This window comes from Anser brachyrhynchus, assembly GCF_964034855.1.
Source record: "Anser brachyrhynchus genome assembly, chromosome: 12".
Lineage (NCBI taxonomy): Eukaryota > Metazoa > Chordata > Aves > Anseriformes > Anatidae > Anser > Anser brachyrhynchus.
Window position 1 is genome coordinate 13,786,544 of NC_137707.1, and position 16,606 is coordinate 13,803,149.

The 16,606-nt window shown below is 51.7% G+C and overlaps 1 protein-coding gene across 2 annotated transcripts in view; it reads right to left on the reverse strand.

Annotated features, from left to right (window-relative positions):
* Window positions 1-16,606, reverse strand: part of GNAO1 (G protein subunit alpha o1) — a 137,431-nt gene that overhangs the window by 32,664 nt on the left and 88,161 nt on the right. For both annotated transcript variants that reach the window (XM_080551878.1, XM_080551879.1), the window contains exon 4: window positions 16,431-16,591. In XM_080551878.1, coding sequence (XP_080408004.1) covers window positions 16,431-16,591 — 161 coding nt within the window. The remainder of the gene's footprint in view (window positions 1-16,430; window positions 16,592-16,606) is intronic.

The following is a 16,606-nucleotide window of genomic DNA, read 5'->3' on the forward strand; positions in this document are numbered from 1 at the left end:
CAAAAGGGGGAAAGGAATCGTGCAGGCGACTGTATAGAGCTTGTACATCAAGCTTAGCAAGTTGATATTAAACTAATGATAGACAGGAGGAGTGAACAAAAGCAGGTTGGAGCTTAGCTGTCCTAGTTAGACTTTCAGTTTTCCAAAGCATGACTGGATCCAGCACAATTTTTAGCATCGCATGTGGATGAGCAGTGTCACTAAATAGCAACCGTATAACAAAGGCTTTTCAGGACATAAAGGGAGTCAGAGCTCCTGGTCCCCAGGGTGAGCTGCTGGCTGGCTTTGCTCACCAGTGATGGTTTGGCCAGCAATACAGCAATTGGCCAGCAAAACAGCAAGGTCTTGTTACTGCTGGAAAAAAAGGACACAGGTATGGTTTGAGTTCATGCTCAGAGAGCTCTGGCTGGGGGGGCGGCGGGCGTTGGAGGAAAAGCCAACGTAAGCAACCTAGTGCTGTGTCAGAGATGTTTTAGGAGCAGCCCTGGGAAAGCAGATGTGGGCTCATCTTTCTGCAATGAAATTTGAAAATTGAAAGGTATGTAAGGAGGGATGATAAAGACTTTTTTTTTTTTTTTTTTAATGTACTGGAGCCCTTTCAAAAGAGAAAAGCCATGTGTCTGGATCAGATCAAAGACCCACCTAGCTTAACCAGTGTCTAAGAGCAGATGTTGAGAGCTGAGTAAAAATACAGGGCAAGTATGCCATAATCAGACTCATTTTCCAGACTCCAATCCTTTATGGATAATGGAGTTTCAAAGAGAAGGGTGATATCTTCATACTTATTAGCCATCAATGGTTTTTCTTCCAGAAATTTCTCTAGGCACTTTAAAAAGCAATGTAAACTTCTAACAGCCACATCTGCAACAAGGAATTTCACAGCTCAGCTACCCTGTGTGTGAAAAACTGCCACTTTCTTGTCTTTTTAAACTGCTATGTCAGACTTTAACATTGTTAATGCCTGTATGGGAACAGCTGTCCTCTGCCTCCTCCCCGTTCTCCACCTGCTTCTCCCTAGACCTCCACACATCCCCTATAGAGCATCCCTGCTCCGGCCAGGAGAGGCCCCTTCTGCTGAGACATTCCTGCATGGAAGCACTTCTGAACCTTTTATCACACCAGGACGGGGAGTTCCTGATCTCCTAAATCCTATCCGAGATGGGAAAAAGAGGGAGCCACAACTGCCTTATCTACATGTAACCATCTGCTTTGCAGTCCCTTAATACGATGCTGTTACTTGAAGATCGAGATAGTTTAGCAGCTGCCCTCTTGGAGCTGCTGCACGGGCACGGTTTGCTAGCAGTGGTTCAATTCCTCCGAGAAGCTTACTCATCTCGGCATTATCGCTGTTTAGATAAAGCCTCTGTGATTGAAATCATTGTTTAGCGCAGAGCCGCTGACCACTGGACACCCTCGCGTTTGTTTTCATAAGCGAAGGATTTGTCCGGGGGCCGGGTGGACCTTTCCAGCGGGGCTACGTAAATCCTGGCATGCCGGGATGACGCATGGCTCCGGCTGCGCAAGTTCTCCGGGGGCCCTTGCTGTCCCGGTGGCCTCGCACGCCAGCACAGACACGGGTGCTGGCCAGGCATCAGCAGAAGCCCCAAAAGGCTCCAGCCTCCCTTTTCCTTCATGCAAGCCTCCACTTATTTCTTGTGGCCAGCTCGGCAGGAAAAGAGTTGAGCTGGAGCGGGGATGAAGCGTGGTGGGATTTGGCACCCTGGGCATGAGCAGGATTTATGCCTACATCTTTAAGCAATAGGGTTTGATGCTTTCTTTTGCTCCAGTGACTGCTGTTGTAAACCTACTGAGGCTGGAGCTGATGGCTTTCTATACTGTAAAATAAAAAGGGAAGAAAAGAAATAAAAAGGAAGAAAGGAGAGAAAAGGAAGGGGAGTTTGGGATAATGAAGGGCTTGTGCTGATCTGGAGCCCCAGTCAGAAGACCAAAGCCCCTGTGCCCAGACACAGGGGGACACAAACAAACCCAGGTCTTTGGATGAGCAAATGCACAAGGTCACAAAGGCTCGCTCCCCACCACCCTCGTCACATCGCGCTGCAGCTCACTTCATTGCCCCTGGGCAATCTCACAAGCTAATTACTCCAACCCTGGAAAGCAAACAGCTGGGACCACACATGAAACCAGGCCTGCAGACGTTCCCCGTTTGATCAGCCACCGACCAGAGAGATTCATCGGGGTGTGAAGGAAGGTCTGGGACATCCATACAAACACTTGTGGCAGTAGGGAATGCAGCATTAACATCTTCATTTCTAAGCAGAAAAAAATAGAATAAAATTGAGTGTTCTGTTCTCATAGTGTCTGTCTGTTGCAGGGATGGCCCTGGTGAGGGATTTAGGTCTAATATGACAAAGGGAAGCATTAGTTAATGAGATTTGAGCTCCTGTATCGAGTGGACAGAGGATGTCCACAGCCGGGCGATGGCACGGCTATGCAGAGTGGGGCAGGTTTCTCTGTCTGAAGCTGACTGTGGTCAGGGACCTCACTGAAACACTCGCCGTGCGCCTGAGGAAGCTGGGTTCTGGTGATAGAGTGGGAACCGCGCCACTGGATCTCATCTGTCTGTTTTCCTGGCCCGTTAGCAAGCTATAGGGACTCCTCCTTTCACACCCCATGGAAGCATCCCTGCCAGAAACGGCGGGTACCAAAAGCAGCCAGTGCTCTGCCGTGGACAGGTGTGACCCACAGGCAGCAAGGGCAAAACCCGGGCAGTTTACCCCTGGCTGTGCACCGAAGATGTCTTCGTTATCCCAGACGTACGTGGGTCTCTTGGGCATGTGAAATCCATGCTATGCAAATGGGCTCTCTGGTACTTCTCAGCGGCTGTCAGCCGGAGGCTCCTCTGAGAACGGCTCGGCTCGTGGGATTGCAGCATCTTGGTTTCAGTCCAGGCCGGATCCAGAAGCAGAGACATGTAAGGGAAAATTCATGGAGTTTCTCATTCTGTTAGACAGCACTCAGCTGTGCAGTTAGGAGGCTCATCCTCGCCGTGTGTCAAAACAGCTTGCTGGGTCCCTCCAGGCAGGACTGCCACCCGGGCCAGGCAGTGACCCTACACTTCTCTCCTTCTCTTACGGCACGAGCAACCTCAGAGCACCCCCTGCGTCCATGTAACCACCCCTGGAGTAGGTGGCAGCCCACCTGGTACTGGGTTGCTCGAGGTCCCTGCAGGAGCGGGCTGACCCCTCCATTCAGGTTAAGATGTGCACATGACAAAATTCACTTGGGATGCTCCGTATGGACAGCCTGGCTGCAGAACTGAGGGGGCTGCAGGCCACGGTGCCACAGCGAGCCAGGCATCTGACCACGAGTGGTCAGCTTGGTGCGAGGGCTTTGAGCTGCCCCCGGAGTGCTTCACATTCGCCGGCAGCACGGAGCTGGCCCAGAGCAGCGTGAGGTGTGGAAACCATCAGCAATCCTTCTAGACAACGCGGCCATCACTGCCAGAAACATAAAAGCTGGTGTTGAGCTTCCTCTTGGCTGCAGAATGGGAGGAGAGCATCTAGAGCAGACAGCTGGTCAGCACAGCATCGCCCTCGCCCTGCCCGTGCTTGCTGCCGCTGGAGCACCGCGATTCCCACTGGGCATGATCGATGTGTCCGCCCGGCCTCCTGCCAGAGCAGGGGATGTTGTTAATCACACGTGCTTGGGGAGGAATACAAGTATTAAGGGGATGGATGACTCGCCCGAGGACACAACAGGAAGCTTGTGGCGGCGCTTGGAAGTCAGTTTGGGTTTCCTAAATCACAGTCAGGAGCTTCAACCGCAAGAACTTTCTGTACTGAGTGTTATAACACTTAAGCAGTAATCTTTCCTGCTCTTAACAGGGATTTTGCCCATGTAGGGGCAGATAGTGTCGAGCCGGTAGAAATTTATATTCCCCACATAAAGAGAAATCCATAAAATGATGTTAAAATTGATTAATAAATCTTAAGTCAGGAATTTGAAAAGCGATAACATAAATGGCTATTTTGTTCATTTTTTTTGGTGAACGAAGAAAACTGAAAATGGATGCTGTCATGTACTCTGCTGCTCCAACCAATATAATTTCATGCATTCCTGTATGGGTTTTGATGAGTTCTGCAGATCAATGATGCTGCATTTAAACACAAGCTAAGCAGTAATTACAGATGCATGCAAGAGTTATTTATTTGGTGGCACTGCACCAGCTGATGGGAGGATTGGCCGTATCCAATCAATGTTTGAAGCTTCTCAGAATAAAGAGCCTTTCGGCTCCCAAAGCAAAGTGAAAATGGAAAATAACCCCTGAGTCCCAGGAGGAGCCCTTTGTGTCCTCACACGGAACGCTGCAGGACGGGGCTGGGTCATCTCCTCCCCACGTCTCTGCCCTGTTGCTCGTGCTCAGCCTTGCCTTCGCACACCGACACCTTGTTCATGTTGGGTCTTCCTCATGGTCTTGCTGCACGGCCTTGGGGCTGAGGGTTGGACTGATGGGAATTAAGGCAGAAGCAGAGGCAGCAGGGTCAAAGCAAAACCCACAGCCTCCCGTGGTTCTGGGGTCAAGGGAAGACAAAGAGCAGGACGAATGGCGTGAGCAGGGCGGACCACAGCCTTGAGCTGCTCGCTGAGATGCTCCGAAGGGGCCCGCAGCCTCATGCCCAGCCACAGCAGCCCGAGGGGCTCCCAGTCCACATCTGGCTGAGCACCACGGCTGGTGCTGCTGCTCTCGGGGCAGAGACCATGCTCTGCTCAGGGATAGGGAGCAGGGAAAGAGGCCAGAAAGCTCCCAGGTGCGTGCTGATCACCAGGCACTGCAGTCAGAGAAGCCTTTGGTAAGATAAACAAGTTGTGCGGGTGACCTCTGTGCATTTAGCACATTTTCTATTTACTACCAACTATTGTAAGCAGATGCTCTTAGGTCTCACAGATCTCTGAATAAAGGCAGCAGGGCTGAGCCTCATTTCCCTGCTCAGCTTCAGTTGTAGCACCCAGCTTCACCAATGCTGGGTGCACAGGCAGGTGGAAAATCCAGCCAACCCTGCCCCGAGAGCAGCCCGAGGTGGTAAGAGGTTGTGCAGAGGTGTGCCCGGGGTGTCCTGAACTGAAGACTCCCCTCTGTCACCTTCAGGACGTGCAGTGCCACCGCCGCGTGCAGCGGGACCTGGTGGAGACTTTGGGTGCAGGTCTTTGGGGGGGGAAGGCTCTTCCCTAATGGTGGTTCTCCTGGGTGGGACACAGGAGCTGAGTTCCTGGGAAGAAATTTGTAGCCTTCAAAAATACTTATCTTTCCCTTTTATATATATATATATGAGTTTCTTTGTAGCTTCTCTACTTGTGTTATTTCTTTGTTAATGTCTTTTTGTTCAATGAGATATTCCTCAAGGGATTTTTTAATGCAAAGTTGCCAATTCCATTACTTTAATTTGAGTGAAGGTTTTTACCTGGACTCCTTTATCAACTCCCAGCTCTCAACAGATGCTTACTGGTGTCAGTCCCATGTTTCTGTGGACTTTCTCCTATTCCTGTACGTTGCAGATTTGGCCCCGCTGCCCAGAACATCCCCAGTTCACTATTTCTCATGTTTTGGGTTGCAAGCCCATGGAACTGTTTGGCTGGAAATGTTCAAACTGACATTGCTGCTGCTCAGGACCAAGCCATGCCCTGTATTTTCCTAAGTGAGGATTTGGAGATGATAAACCTTGGGTACCCCGTGCAACACTGATGGGCTGGGAAATGCCGATTTGTGCCCTTAGAAGTGCTGTCAGAGTCCCGTTGACAGCTCATGGGGTGTTTTGTGACCTGGGCTGGTGGTTTTGGGGCACTGACTTTCTTTTCAGCACTGGTGCTCCCAGCAAACCTGCTGCTCAGCCCTGGGTGACAGCGCAGCCAGCAGGGAAGGGGTTACAGCAAGGCAGAGTGCATCATAAATCCCAGCAAGAGGGAGGCTGGGACTCCATGCCAAAATCAGAGCTGACACTTCCTTGGCACGGCTCCACGGTGCGGTTTGTGCCTGCTTTCTTTTCCCCTGTATCTCTTCCCTCCCCTCCCAACAGCTTGGAGAAGGCTCTGCCTAAAAGCCAGGCTCCGTAGCATTTCTCCCCTCCTTTCCCAACACATTCAGCCCCAGAAGAGACCCCCGGGGACCTCTGAGGAGGTGCCTGCTCCGTTCATTCAAACACTTAAATGCATTGTAAGTACTGGAGGTGCAGAAGGTGCACGCAGGGAGGTTTGGCACAAGGACGGGTGTTTGCTCTGCCCATACTCCAGCCTCCTTGGGCACTGAGCTGTGCCGTTGTCACCGAACCCATCAGCCCTTCCTGGAGCCCGTGCATGGACATAGGCTGCCAGGGGTTGAGGAAAATAGGAGCTGGGGGTTTGGATGTCTGTAGCGATGGGAAAAGGTCAAAAAATCAGCCTCAAGTGCATCTGGCCTGCCGGGCTGGCAGGGCTGGTGTATGGGAGAGCGGCACGCGAGCTGGTGCTGCAGCGGCATCGTGTCTGACTGCCTGCGGCTGCCCTGCCCAGATCAATGATCGTCTCATCAGCGGGTGCATCCTCAGGCTTCGGGGGAAAAAAGAAAGATAGGGAGCTCTTGTCACCTCTCCAAGAGACGGAGGAGGCAGGAAGGCCATACCTGGCATGAACCCAGCCCCAGATCTGGGCGATGCTCATCACCCTGCTCCTGCTGCCTCAGTAGAGCCGCGGGGGCTGACAGAGCAGCCAGGCATGCAGAGCTCTGCGGGGCTGTGAATGAAATCCTGGGGGAAAGCAGAGCCTGGCACAGCCTGTGGCATTGGCCACGTGCGTGTCACCGAGCCCTGTCCCCAGCCGTGGCCATCAGTGTGGCAGCACCAAGAAACGCGGTGCAGGGGGACCGCCGAAAAAGCATCTGGAAGTCACTCGGTGCGGGTTGAAAGTTGGCTCAGCGCTTGGCCTGGGTAAGCAAGAAATAAAGTGGTGTTTGCTGCAGGGCTGATTAGGGCTATTAGATCAATTAGTGGGTGAAACGATCGCTGCCTGGGGCTCCACGAGGTGAATCCTGACTCTGACAGGACCGCCTCAGCTGAGCGCTGGGACTCTCTGGCCGTGGAGGTGGACGCCAAAACCTCCTGAGCTCTTCCCCTGCCCACCTGCACCAGGCTGAGGGACGCTGCCTTGTTTTGCTTCATCCTTCGCTGCTCTCACCACCATGGGCTTCAACAACTCACAAATATGAGTATTTATTGTCAATGTGCCCCGGTGCTCATGGGTACCGTGAGGGGCTTGAACCTGCGCCCCCCAACCCTGCTCTGCCCTTCACAGTGCTGCATCCCTGTCTCTGCCTGCTCCTAACGTCACAGTGTTTGCTACTTTTGTTTTTTTCATTTTTGTTCTCTCTTAAAGCCCTGGCCCCGCAAGGCTGGATATTAGATGGACTATTTGCTTAAGGAAATAGAAAAGGACTTTCCAGCCCTCCTGTTCACAGACAAAAGGCTTTACAGCCTAAGCCAGGGGGCTTAGGAAGCAGCAGATAAAAGCAATTTTCCAATGGTTGTCTTAATATATATTGAAAAACGTGGGCTTTTTAAGCTAAGCTCATGATTGGTTTCGGATTTTACCCATAACCTTAAACACCTGCGCGTGGCGATGCTGCGCTTCTTCCCCTGCTCTAGTGGGGCGTGCGCGCAGGGGCTGGGCTGCCCGGCTGCTGGCAGGGATTGAAGGGCTTTCTGCCCGGTGCCTCGTGCTGCCCTGGCACGGCGCAGCCCCTGGGAGGGACAGGATTTGGGTCGGGGTGAAGGACGGAGGCGCTGCACCTCCTTGGGCTGCAGGCAGCGAGGGGAGCATCGTGCTGAAAACCAGGTGTGGGGAGAGGCTGGGGGCAGTGAGAGTGGGAAGGAGGGGAAAAGGGAGATAAATCCATCCCGTGTGAACAGGGCTGCTCTGCCCTGCCCTGTCCTGCTTGTCAGCGTGGCTCCTCCTGAGCCATTCATCTCCCTTTCCTTCCAAACCAGGACGATTTCTGGGCCAGGAGCCGGGGGCCACCCCGTCACTGCGTCGCCACCGGTGTCTGCAGACCCACGTGGAAGATGCTTTGCACTGTCCCGGAGCCTGCCTCCAAAGAAATCCCCGCGTTCCTGCCATTCTTTGCCATTTAAGGATTTCAGATGAACAGCAAATCCATCGGGAAGCGGGCACGACCTCTGCGCTCGCCTCCCGGAGCAGACGGTGCCAGACCTGACGCCGGGCATGTGAAGAAGAGCCCCGGCGAGCAGCGGGCTCCTGACAGCTTTGCTGGCTGATGCACCACAGACCTGCAGCACCGCTGGGAGCAGCCAGGTCCCAACCTGGCCCTGAGACCCCCGAGAGCATCCCTGTGCGAGCGCTGCCCTTTGCTTCGCAGGGGTTGTGACAGCGGAGCTGAGCACACGCGGTACCAACTGCAAGGTGTGAAAAAGGAGAGGGAAATTTGGGCTCCCCGGGGGCCAGGCTGGAGCTGCCTGGATTTCGAGGATCTCAGGGTTTAGGGTAAGTGCTGGGGGCTTGCAGGGGACACGGCAGCCCTGGAGCTGCCATTCTGCTGTGTGGCTGGGGGGTGCGAGCCCACGGTGACGGGTGAGCACTGCTGGCCAAAAGGCAGAGCCGGGGGGAAATGGGGTAGAAGATGGGTATCAGTGAGAAAACAAACGGAGCGAAACAGACAAAAGAAAATAAAACCATACACACACACACAAAAACCAACCCAACCCACCCCAGCCCGTGGTGGCAGCCTGCCAGTTCCAGCTGGTTTCGTAAGGACATCGCAGCCTAAAAATACACAAATAGTTGGCCAAAAAAAAGTCAAATCTTTCTGCACCGAATCTGTCACCCACAGCCCTTTGCAAGGAAGGAGCTGATTCTGTTGGAGCTGTCAGTCAGCGATGGGAACAGATTAGGCAGGGTTCAAGGCTATGGTTCAACAGGTTTCCTTTGGGGGGAAATCGAAGCGAGGTTACTGGTGGTGCTGGCTGTTCCTGCTCTCCGAACAAGCCATGGGAAGGGAAGAGGTTGTTTCCAAACGCTGGCAGCGTCCCCTCCTCCAGGCAAAGCAGCCATGCAGGAGCTCAGTGTTTGCCACTCTGTTCCTGCAGCCTCGTACCCTGGACAAGCCATTGCCCTCAGTCCTGGTGTCTATCCAGGCCAAGAGAACCCAAACTTCACTAAAAAAAAACTTAGTTTTTTTTTCTTTCCAGGCCACGAGCTGATTTCTGCACAAATGAACTCCGGCTGCCAACTCCCCTTAGCCAGGCTGCGGCACCCGAAGGAGCCTGATGACATCATTTTCAACAGGGGTGGTTCCCGGGTTTGGGAAGGGGACAAAAACATGACACCAGGACATTTTCTGCTAGTGCCAGACCATCTCCTGCTCTGACAGAGCCCCTGGTGCAAACGAGAGCACCAATGTGAGCTGCTGCCCTCGTCCTACCCCTTTGGGTCGGGGCTTCACCAACACTGGGACAGCCCCGACTGGTATTGCGGGTCATTAAACAGCCATTTATTTAGTCAAGAGAGATTTTACAAAGCCCCAGGCCAAATGCAGTGTTGTTATGACGCCGCATGTCAGTGGAGAATGGGATGGAGGAGGAAGGTGCCGCTGAGGCCTGGCCCCAAGGAGCAAATTCCTGCAGAACTTCACTGCTCCTGCCCGCAGCGCGGTCTGGGCTGTCTCCTGGGTCTGTTCACACGGGTCTTAGAGTTTTTGGGGATAAAGGTGGATTAGGAGGGGAGAAGCAACAATGCTGTGCCACCAGTTTTGGCCTCCATAGCTAAGGAGGTACTGAGTTTTCAGTGGAGCTGGCTGCAGAATTCGTATTCCTGCTTGTAGGTGGGTTTGCTGGTGAGGAAACTCAGTCCTCACAGCCTCCTGGCAGAGTTTGGTGGGCTCGGAAGGTGAGCATTGCTTAATGTTCACATTGGAAACACTGTGACATGGCCTCTGCCCTGCTTTGGGCCAGCAGAGGCAGCCCTGGGAGAGGTTGCACCTAATTTTGGTGAAATTGGGTCTCCAGATGAATGAAGACTGAGGCTGGGATGCTGGAAAACATCCAGCTGCTTTCCAGGAACACATCTTTCCCGTTGTGCTATTGCTCCAGCTCACACTCAGATGTAGCCGTGTAACGATCCTGATCCCTTAATTTCCGAGTAAAACCTTGAAGCCTGGGACCTCCACCGAGCCCTCAATTCTGCGAGGCTGCCATCTCGCCCCCCAGGCTGGGATAACGGAGGCCTCGCTACCAGAACCAGCCCCACTGCAGACCTGGCACCACCAGAGTGCGGAGCTGCTCCTCCCTGAAAATCCCATTTGCATCTCATTTGGGGGAACTGCGCAACGTTGGCGACTCCAGTCAGCCAGCTCCGGCCTTTAGGAGCTCTTTTGTTCTGCTTATCGCAGGGGGAACTTCATTATTCAAAGTTGGTGGGCATATTTACTTACAGGGGTAAATTAAACCATAAATTCAGACAAATATATCTACATCTCTGCCCGTGATGTATTTTCCTTGTCTGCTTGGGCTCTAAGACACAAAGGTGGATTGTTCAATAAACAGTGCAATGCAGTCATCCCAATTAATTGGATTGTTCCATTTACGCCGCTACTCCCCCCAATTAAACACAAATGAGCTCAAGTGACAGGCACGAATAAGAAGGGCGGACAGAAAACCATATTCTAATGCAAAAGCTGTGATAAGAAAATGAAATCTATGCACCTGATGGGAATATTAATGCAAAACCTTGACCTATAATTTTTCTTTCTTCAGTCTGAGAGAGCCAGCAACAATTGCAGCTCATTAAAATGGACCGTGTCCTGATAGCTGTGCGTAATGCCCACGTCCCACAAGTCCCATGATCTGAACGCTTACCTTGCTGCCAAAAGCAATTTCGCAGAGCTGCACGGTCCTGAAGCACAGAGCACTCGCCTGGGGTAATGAAGCCTGGGCGTATCACTTGCACAAGTACTAAATTAGGGCTGCTGGGCTAAATAGGATCGGCTATCCACTGCCTGGCCATGTGTAGCCTCTTCTCCAGAGTCCCTAGTAAAGCTGCATTACTCTCCAGCCCCATCTCGGCCAGAGATGTCCCAGTGACTCGGTGACACCTGCACACGACGTGCCTTTGGCCTCCCACCTGCAGCTTGGAGAGCTGGAGGGAGGTTCACCACTTGCGGTGCTCTCAACTCATGGGGTCTGCGGCAACGGGGCAATAGCCGCAACCCTGATCACCCCTTTCTCCCTTTTAAACACAGGTTTATGAGGGAGAAAAAGGCCAAAAGACAAACCCAGAAGTGCTGGTTTTGATGGACCTCTGGATTTCAGCCAGCCTGTCCCCTCATTCAACAGCACCAACTTCAAAGCTAAATTCAGTTTGAAACTCAGGGGGCTCAGCTGTGAGCACTGCCAAGGATGGAGATTTTACAGCCTCTCTGGGCAAACTGTTCCGATGGTGCTTTGCTGGGGCTCAGCCTAGAAGCAGTCCCTACATCACGACGTCTGGCTCTAATTTCTTAGCTCTTTTTTGTGAGGTAAAGTGCGCGTTGGCATGTGGGATGCAATGAGCTTTGGCAAGGAAGGTGATACCAGCACGCAAAGACAATTCCTCTGCAAAGAAAAGAGATCAGAAAGCAACCCCACGTGAGGCAGGGTGAGGGGGAAGGCAGCGGTATTTTGTTCTGAGTTCGGTGCCACATTTCTACAAGGCACTGCCAGAGCAGTTCCTGGAGATGGAGCGACTGAAGCGGTGTCCGGATTGGGCTTGGTTTTTGGCACAGCCCTGAGATATCAGGGCTGCAGCTAGCTATGCCAGGGCAGCAGACACAATTGCATCTCTCCCCCTCTCCAGGCACAGCGAGGTCTGTATCCCTTCTCGGAGGCAGCTCTCCCTCCCTCCGCTCCCGGCGCCAAGAGCCAAAGGCAGCAGCGAGCTTCCCAGCCCTGACACCTCAGACGTGTGAAGATGGATGGGTTGAACGCAGGCCTAAAATGCTTTGCAGTTTCACGGTAGTTTCACAGCCCTGGCATTATCAAATGATCTTTCAATGTACTTGGAAGCAGGAGGAGAATAACTTGAGATGGATTCTGGCTTTTTTGTGTATGTGTACTTGCAAACTGGCTCTGCCTACACATCTTGCCTGTGTGGATAGGCACATGGCAAACCGGTGCTCGTGTGGATGCTCCGTCTGCTCCGTTCCCTCAGGTTTGGGGCTTTTCAAGGCAGGTCCCTGCCCCTGGGTGCTTCAGATCCAAGCTGCCCTCTGCACTGTCCTCCACCGACCAGGCTAGTGAGGAACTCGAGGGCGGGAAACACAAGGCCGTTTTTACATCCGAATAAAAGCAGGAGATTAAGGAAACCAGCTGGAAACCTCCATTTTGCTGATTTTGAAAGCAAAATGTGGGTCACAGATGTGCTTCCACAGACAGAAATTGGCTGGACAAGAAAAGGCATCAGCAATGCCCAGACTTTTTGATGATCAGAGGTAGATTTAGCTCCCAGGCACGGAGACAAGAAAGGAAGAGGAGACGAAGTAGGAATAAAAACATAATCAAGAGATTAGGAATGTAGAACTCAACCCACCCGTAAATTTGCCTTAGGGAATGATGAAAAAATGCAGTAATGAAAAATGATGAAACCCACTGCTACTTCTTGCTCTCTTCCCTTCTCTTGCTGTCTGTATTGTTTTACTTTTTGCTGTACAGGACACAGGAGGCCTCTTATGGAACCTCCCCTTTTCCTCTGTCTCATTTTTTCTTTGCAGAAGTGCTATTTTCTACTTTTCCTTTGCAGTAAGTATTAAAACCATGCTAAAGACAGGCTAAATTTAGAGCCTAAAAGAAGTAAAACTTTGCAGGAAAGTCCACACTGTTAGGCAAGCATGCATGGGAGAGCAGACAGCGATGTGCTCCTGCCCATCTTTGATAGAAGAGCTATTAATCACTTTGTGTTTAGGCTAATAAGAAATATTAAATCTATTTTCAGAGAAATTAACGACAGACTAATAAGAACCATGCTGCTAGCTCTCGGAGGCTGTTGATTAGCCTGTGCCTTGGTCTCCCAGGGTACAGAGCAGAAGGCCTGTTGTCTGAGCCATTGAAAAAAAAAAATCAAGGTAAAGCCCTGGAACAGCAACGCAGGACAACTGCTGCGTTGGCCAGGGGAGTGAGCCCTGGTGACAGAGCAGGGCTGGCTTCGTCTGGCTGCTCCGTCTCATTGGAGGCAGTCACTGCAGAAGCTGCAGGATGCGGGGGACAGTCACAGTGTCTGGCCCATGTCCCTTCATTAAATAAAGCAGATGCTAATGCCCCAGGCCAGGGCTGACCTCGGAGCAAAGCCCAAGCAGTGGTTCCTTAGAAATGTTTCTGAAGAGCTTGCAGCATAGCCAGGGGCATGCAGCACCTGGGGATGAGGGGAGGTGCCTGAGCTGCTCCTGATGCTCCCCTTGTGCTGCCACCAGCCCGCAGGTCACCCAGCCACCTTCGGGCTATGTGACACACACTGAGCAGCCGTGATCCCTGGCCCCAGCAGCAAACTTCCCTCCTGCCAAAAGCACCGGGCCCAGCACCAAGAGGAGCCCGAACTAAGAGAGGTGCCGGTATGCTGGCCGCCCAGCTCACCTCCATCACTTGTTTTCAACCTCTGGAGAACTCCACATTCAGCTCTTGTCTGGGACTTATTTTTCTCAACCCTAATGAAAACCCATTTTGTAGATGCTAGTGTTTTAAAGCCTGTATCAGTGTCAATAAAGATAAGTCCTTTCCCAAGAGAGAAGAACAAAAAAAAGAAATCTGTCTCATCTTTTTTTTTTTTGCTCATGCAGAAGAAAACAACCCCGAAGCGTTGCAAGATTAAATGAGAAATATGCCTCTTTTCACTGGGTGTCCACTGGGCGTGAATAAGTGCCAAGTGAGCTCTCACTTGCATCGCCATCTGGTGCGAGGCACCAGGGCCGGGAGGTGCAGCGGGATGCCTGGAGGCCCCGGTGCCCATAGTGGCTGAACCCCCAGAGGCTCCTGAACGGGATGCGAAGGGCTTTGGTACCTTCAGCTCGGCCAGCACACAAATTGTTGTCCAGCCACAGCAGAACCAGCAGCCTGGGGCAGGAGAGGCTGGGGTTTTCTCAGCCAGTGGGTAGGAAACAGGAGTGCTCTTCTAGGGAAAGGTTTGGGTCCTCTTCTTCCCGCAACAGATTTGTGTCATTGCCACCCCCCTGAAAGGTGTTTTTTTTCTTTTTCTGGGGTCTCCGGCGGTGAGAAATGGGAAATGTGCCAAAAGCCATTTTGTCAGCTTTATGTGGCAGATCTCTGCCTTGGGTGCATCCAGGCGGGTGAACAGCAATGCACCCTGGCACCAGTTCCCTGGGAATACGGGCCTGTGTGCTCCCATTCTTCGTTCACACAGCTGAATCCATCGTTTATCTGCCCTATTATAAAAGATAGAGTCGACGTTTAACCAAGTAAGAGACATAGTTTAGTGATGGGACCCAGCAGGTCAGCCTGATGGTTGGACTTGGTGATCTTGAAGGCCTTTTCCAACCTAGATGGTTCCTTGATTCGACTGATTGCAGGAGCAGTGCATCAGCCAGCAAGCCTGAATTTCTCCTCTCCTTCCATCCTTTCTCCTATTATCTCCTCTCTTTTTGCGTTGACTAGCTTGAGAATCTCAGTGCAGCACAAGAGACTTTGTTAGACACTGAAAATAATTGCACTGGGCTGCAACTACGTGTTGATATTGTGAATACCACAGCACAGAGCCTAGAAGCTGCTTGCGGTTTCAGAGCTCTTGCTGATGAATTGCCCAGCATCTGGTCATATTGGGAGGGCTACGCTTGTTATGTTCAACTGCTGTAGTGCATGGAAGGAAAATCAAAATACTTTCCTCAAGGTAATTGGCTCTAAAACAATTGAAGAATTTTCCACAAGGTTGTAATGCAATTAGAACTGGCATTTTCTATAATTTATATCTCTAATGGTATGCTTTTGCCATCAGATCCTTATTTTGTGGAAAAAAAAAACTGGCAAGAAAAGGCAGATTTTGCTGTTACCGGCAATGAAATATAGATTAAGCATAGATGTCCACCCAGTTGTGATTAAAAGTCAGCATAATGTTGGGATCATCACTCAGATGTAGTCGTTCGTGGTGTGAAATGGTTGGGTAGGATGCTGTGACACCAGCCACACATCTGCAGAGCTCCCATTTGGTTTTCAGGCGATGCCAAGCGATGTGTCATCATCGCTCGCGTTCTGCTGCAGCGCCGCAAGAGCAGAAATAATTCTGCGCTCCCAAACTGCCCTGCCAGCTTGGATGGGAGGAGCTGGTGCAGGCTGGTGACAATCAGGGCCACCGCACGGAGCAAAATCATCAGCTACCCCGGCGTTTGGGTCCGTGTTTTGATAGACATCCAGGAAAAGTCTAAGCAGAGGTGCCAGACAATCCAAGCACGCAGCAGCTCCCAAAGAGCATGAGTCAGCTGGTGAACTTGTTGACACGGGATACTGCGAAAGCCAGAAGCATGGACAGAGCATTCCCCTGTCACCACTCTGGGAAACCTCTATTTCTGTGGCTATCAAAGCAGACTGCTGGGGAATAACCGGGAAAAGGATCGCTCTGTGCTTGCTCGTTCCTCATAACTCACCACGATTTACTGACTACTGTCCAAGACACAGTACAGGGCCAGGGGGACTTTTTGCCTGACTGCAACAGCTGCTGGGACTGAAATTATGGCATGAAATGCTTTGTCTCCTTGCCTAGGTAGAGGCGAGCACGTTGCAAGAATTACCATTAGGAACAGGTCTGAACTGGAACAGGGGGAATACTCAGTGTTTCTTCAGAGCCAGAGCAGCTGTTTATGGGTAAACGTCCTGTTTTTATAATGGGATGAACCAAAGCCATGGACTCAATCACCATGAAGAAAACATCTGGCCGTGGTCCCTAATGGTATGGAGGCCATTGACGGTATTACGAGAATAATGCAATGCTGCCCTAAATGCAAATACTTCCCCTACCCGTGGTTGTTCTCCAGCTGCCGATCAGCACAGTGGACGACTATCAGAAAAACAAAACCAAGAGCTATACTGCTATACAAAGCAGGGCACCACACCCTTCTGTTATCTATCAGACAAATGAAGAAGCCATCGGCCACGTACACGGGTTGGTCTGTCTCAGTTGGTTTGTAGAAACCTACCTCGAACAGTTTGGAAGCAGTTTGAGCACCTGGCCTCAGGGTCCTGGACCCCAGACTGGCCAGAGGGGGACATGAAAGTCCTGCCTGCTCCTTCCTACCTTGCAGCAGCCTGTGACACATCACACATCCTGGTCTGTAAGCACAGCCATGATCAGATCTATTGCTGGGAGGCAACTAACACCTTTGGGGCCATTTTGGTTAAAATTTTAACAAGCCCAAACGCAGCTTCTTAACACAAAAGCATGTCAACAGGAGTACTCACTATTGGGCCGAGTCATTAAGTTGATATTCCCGGGACCTGTTGAAGCATTCCTGGATCCCGGAGTCTGCCCAGAGTCTCATCATAGCTGACAGCAGCTCTGGAGAGAAGGGCTCTGTGTCCTCCATCCGACTTACGACGTCGCAGACCATCTTGGCATCAGCCTGCAAAGGAAAGGA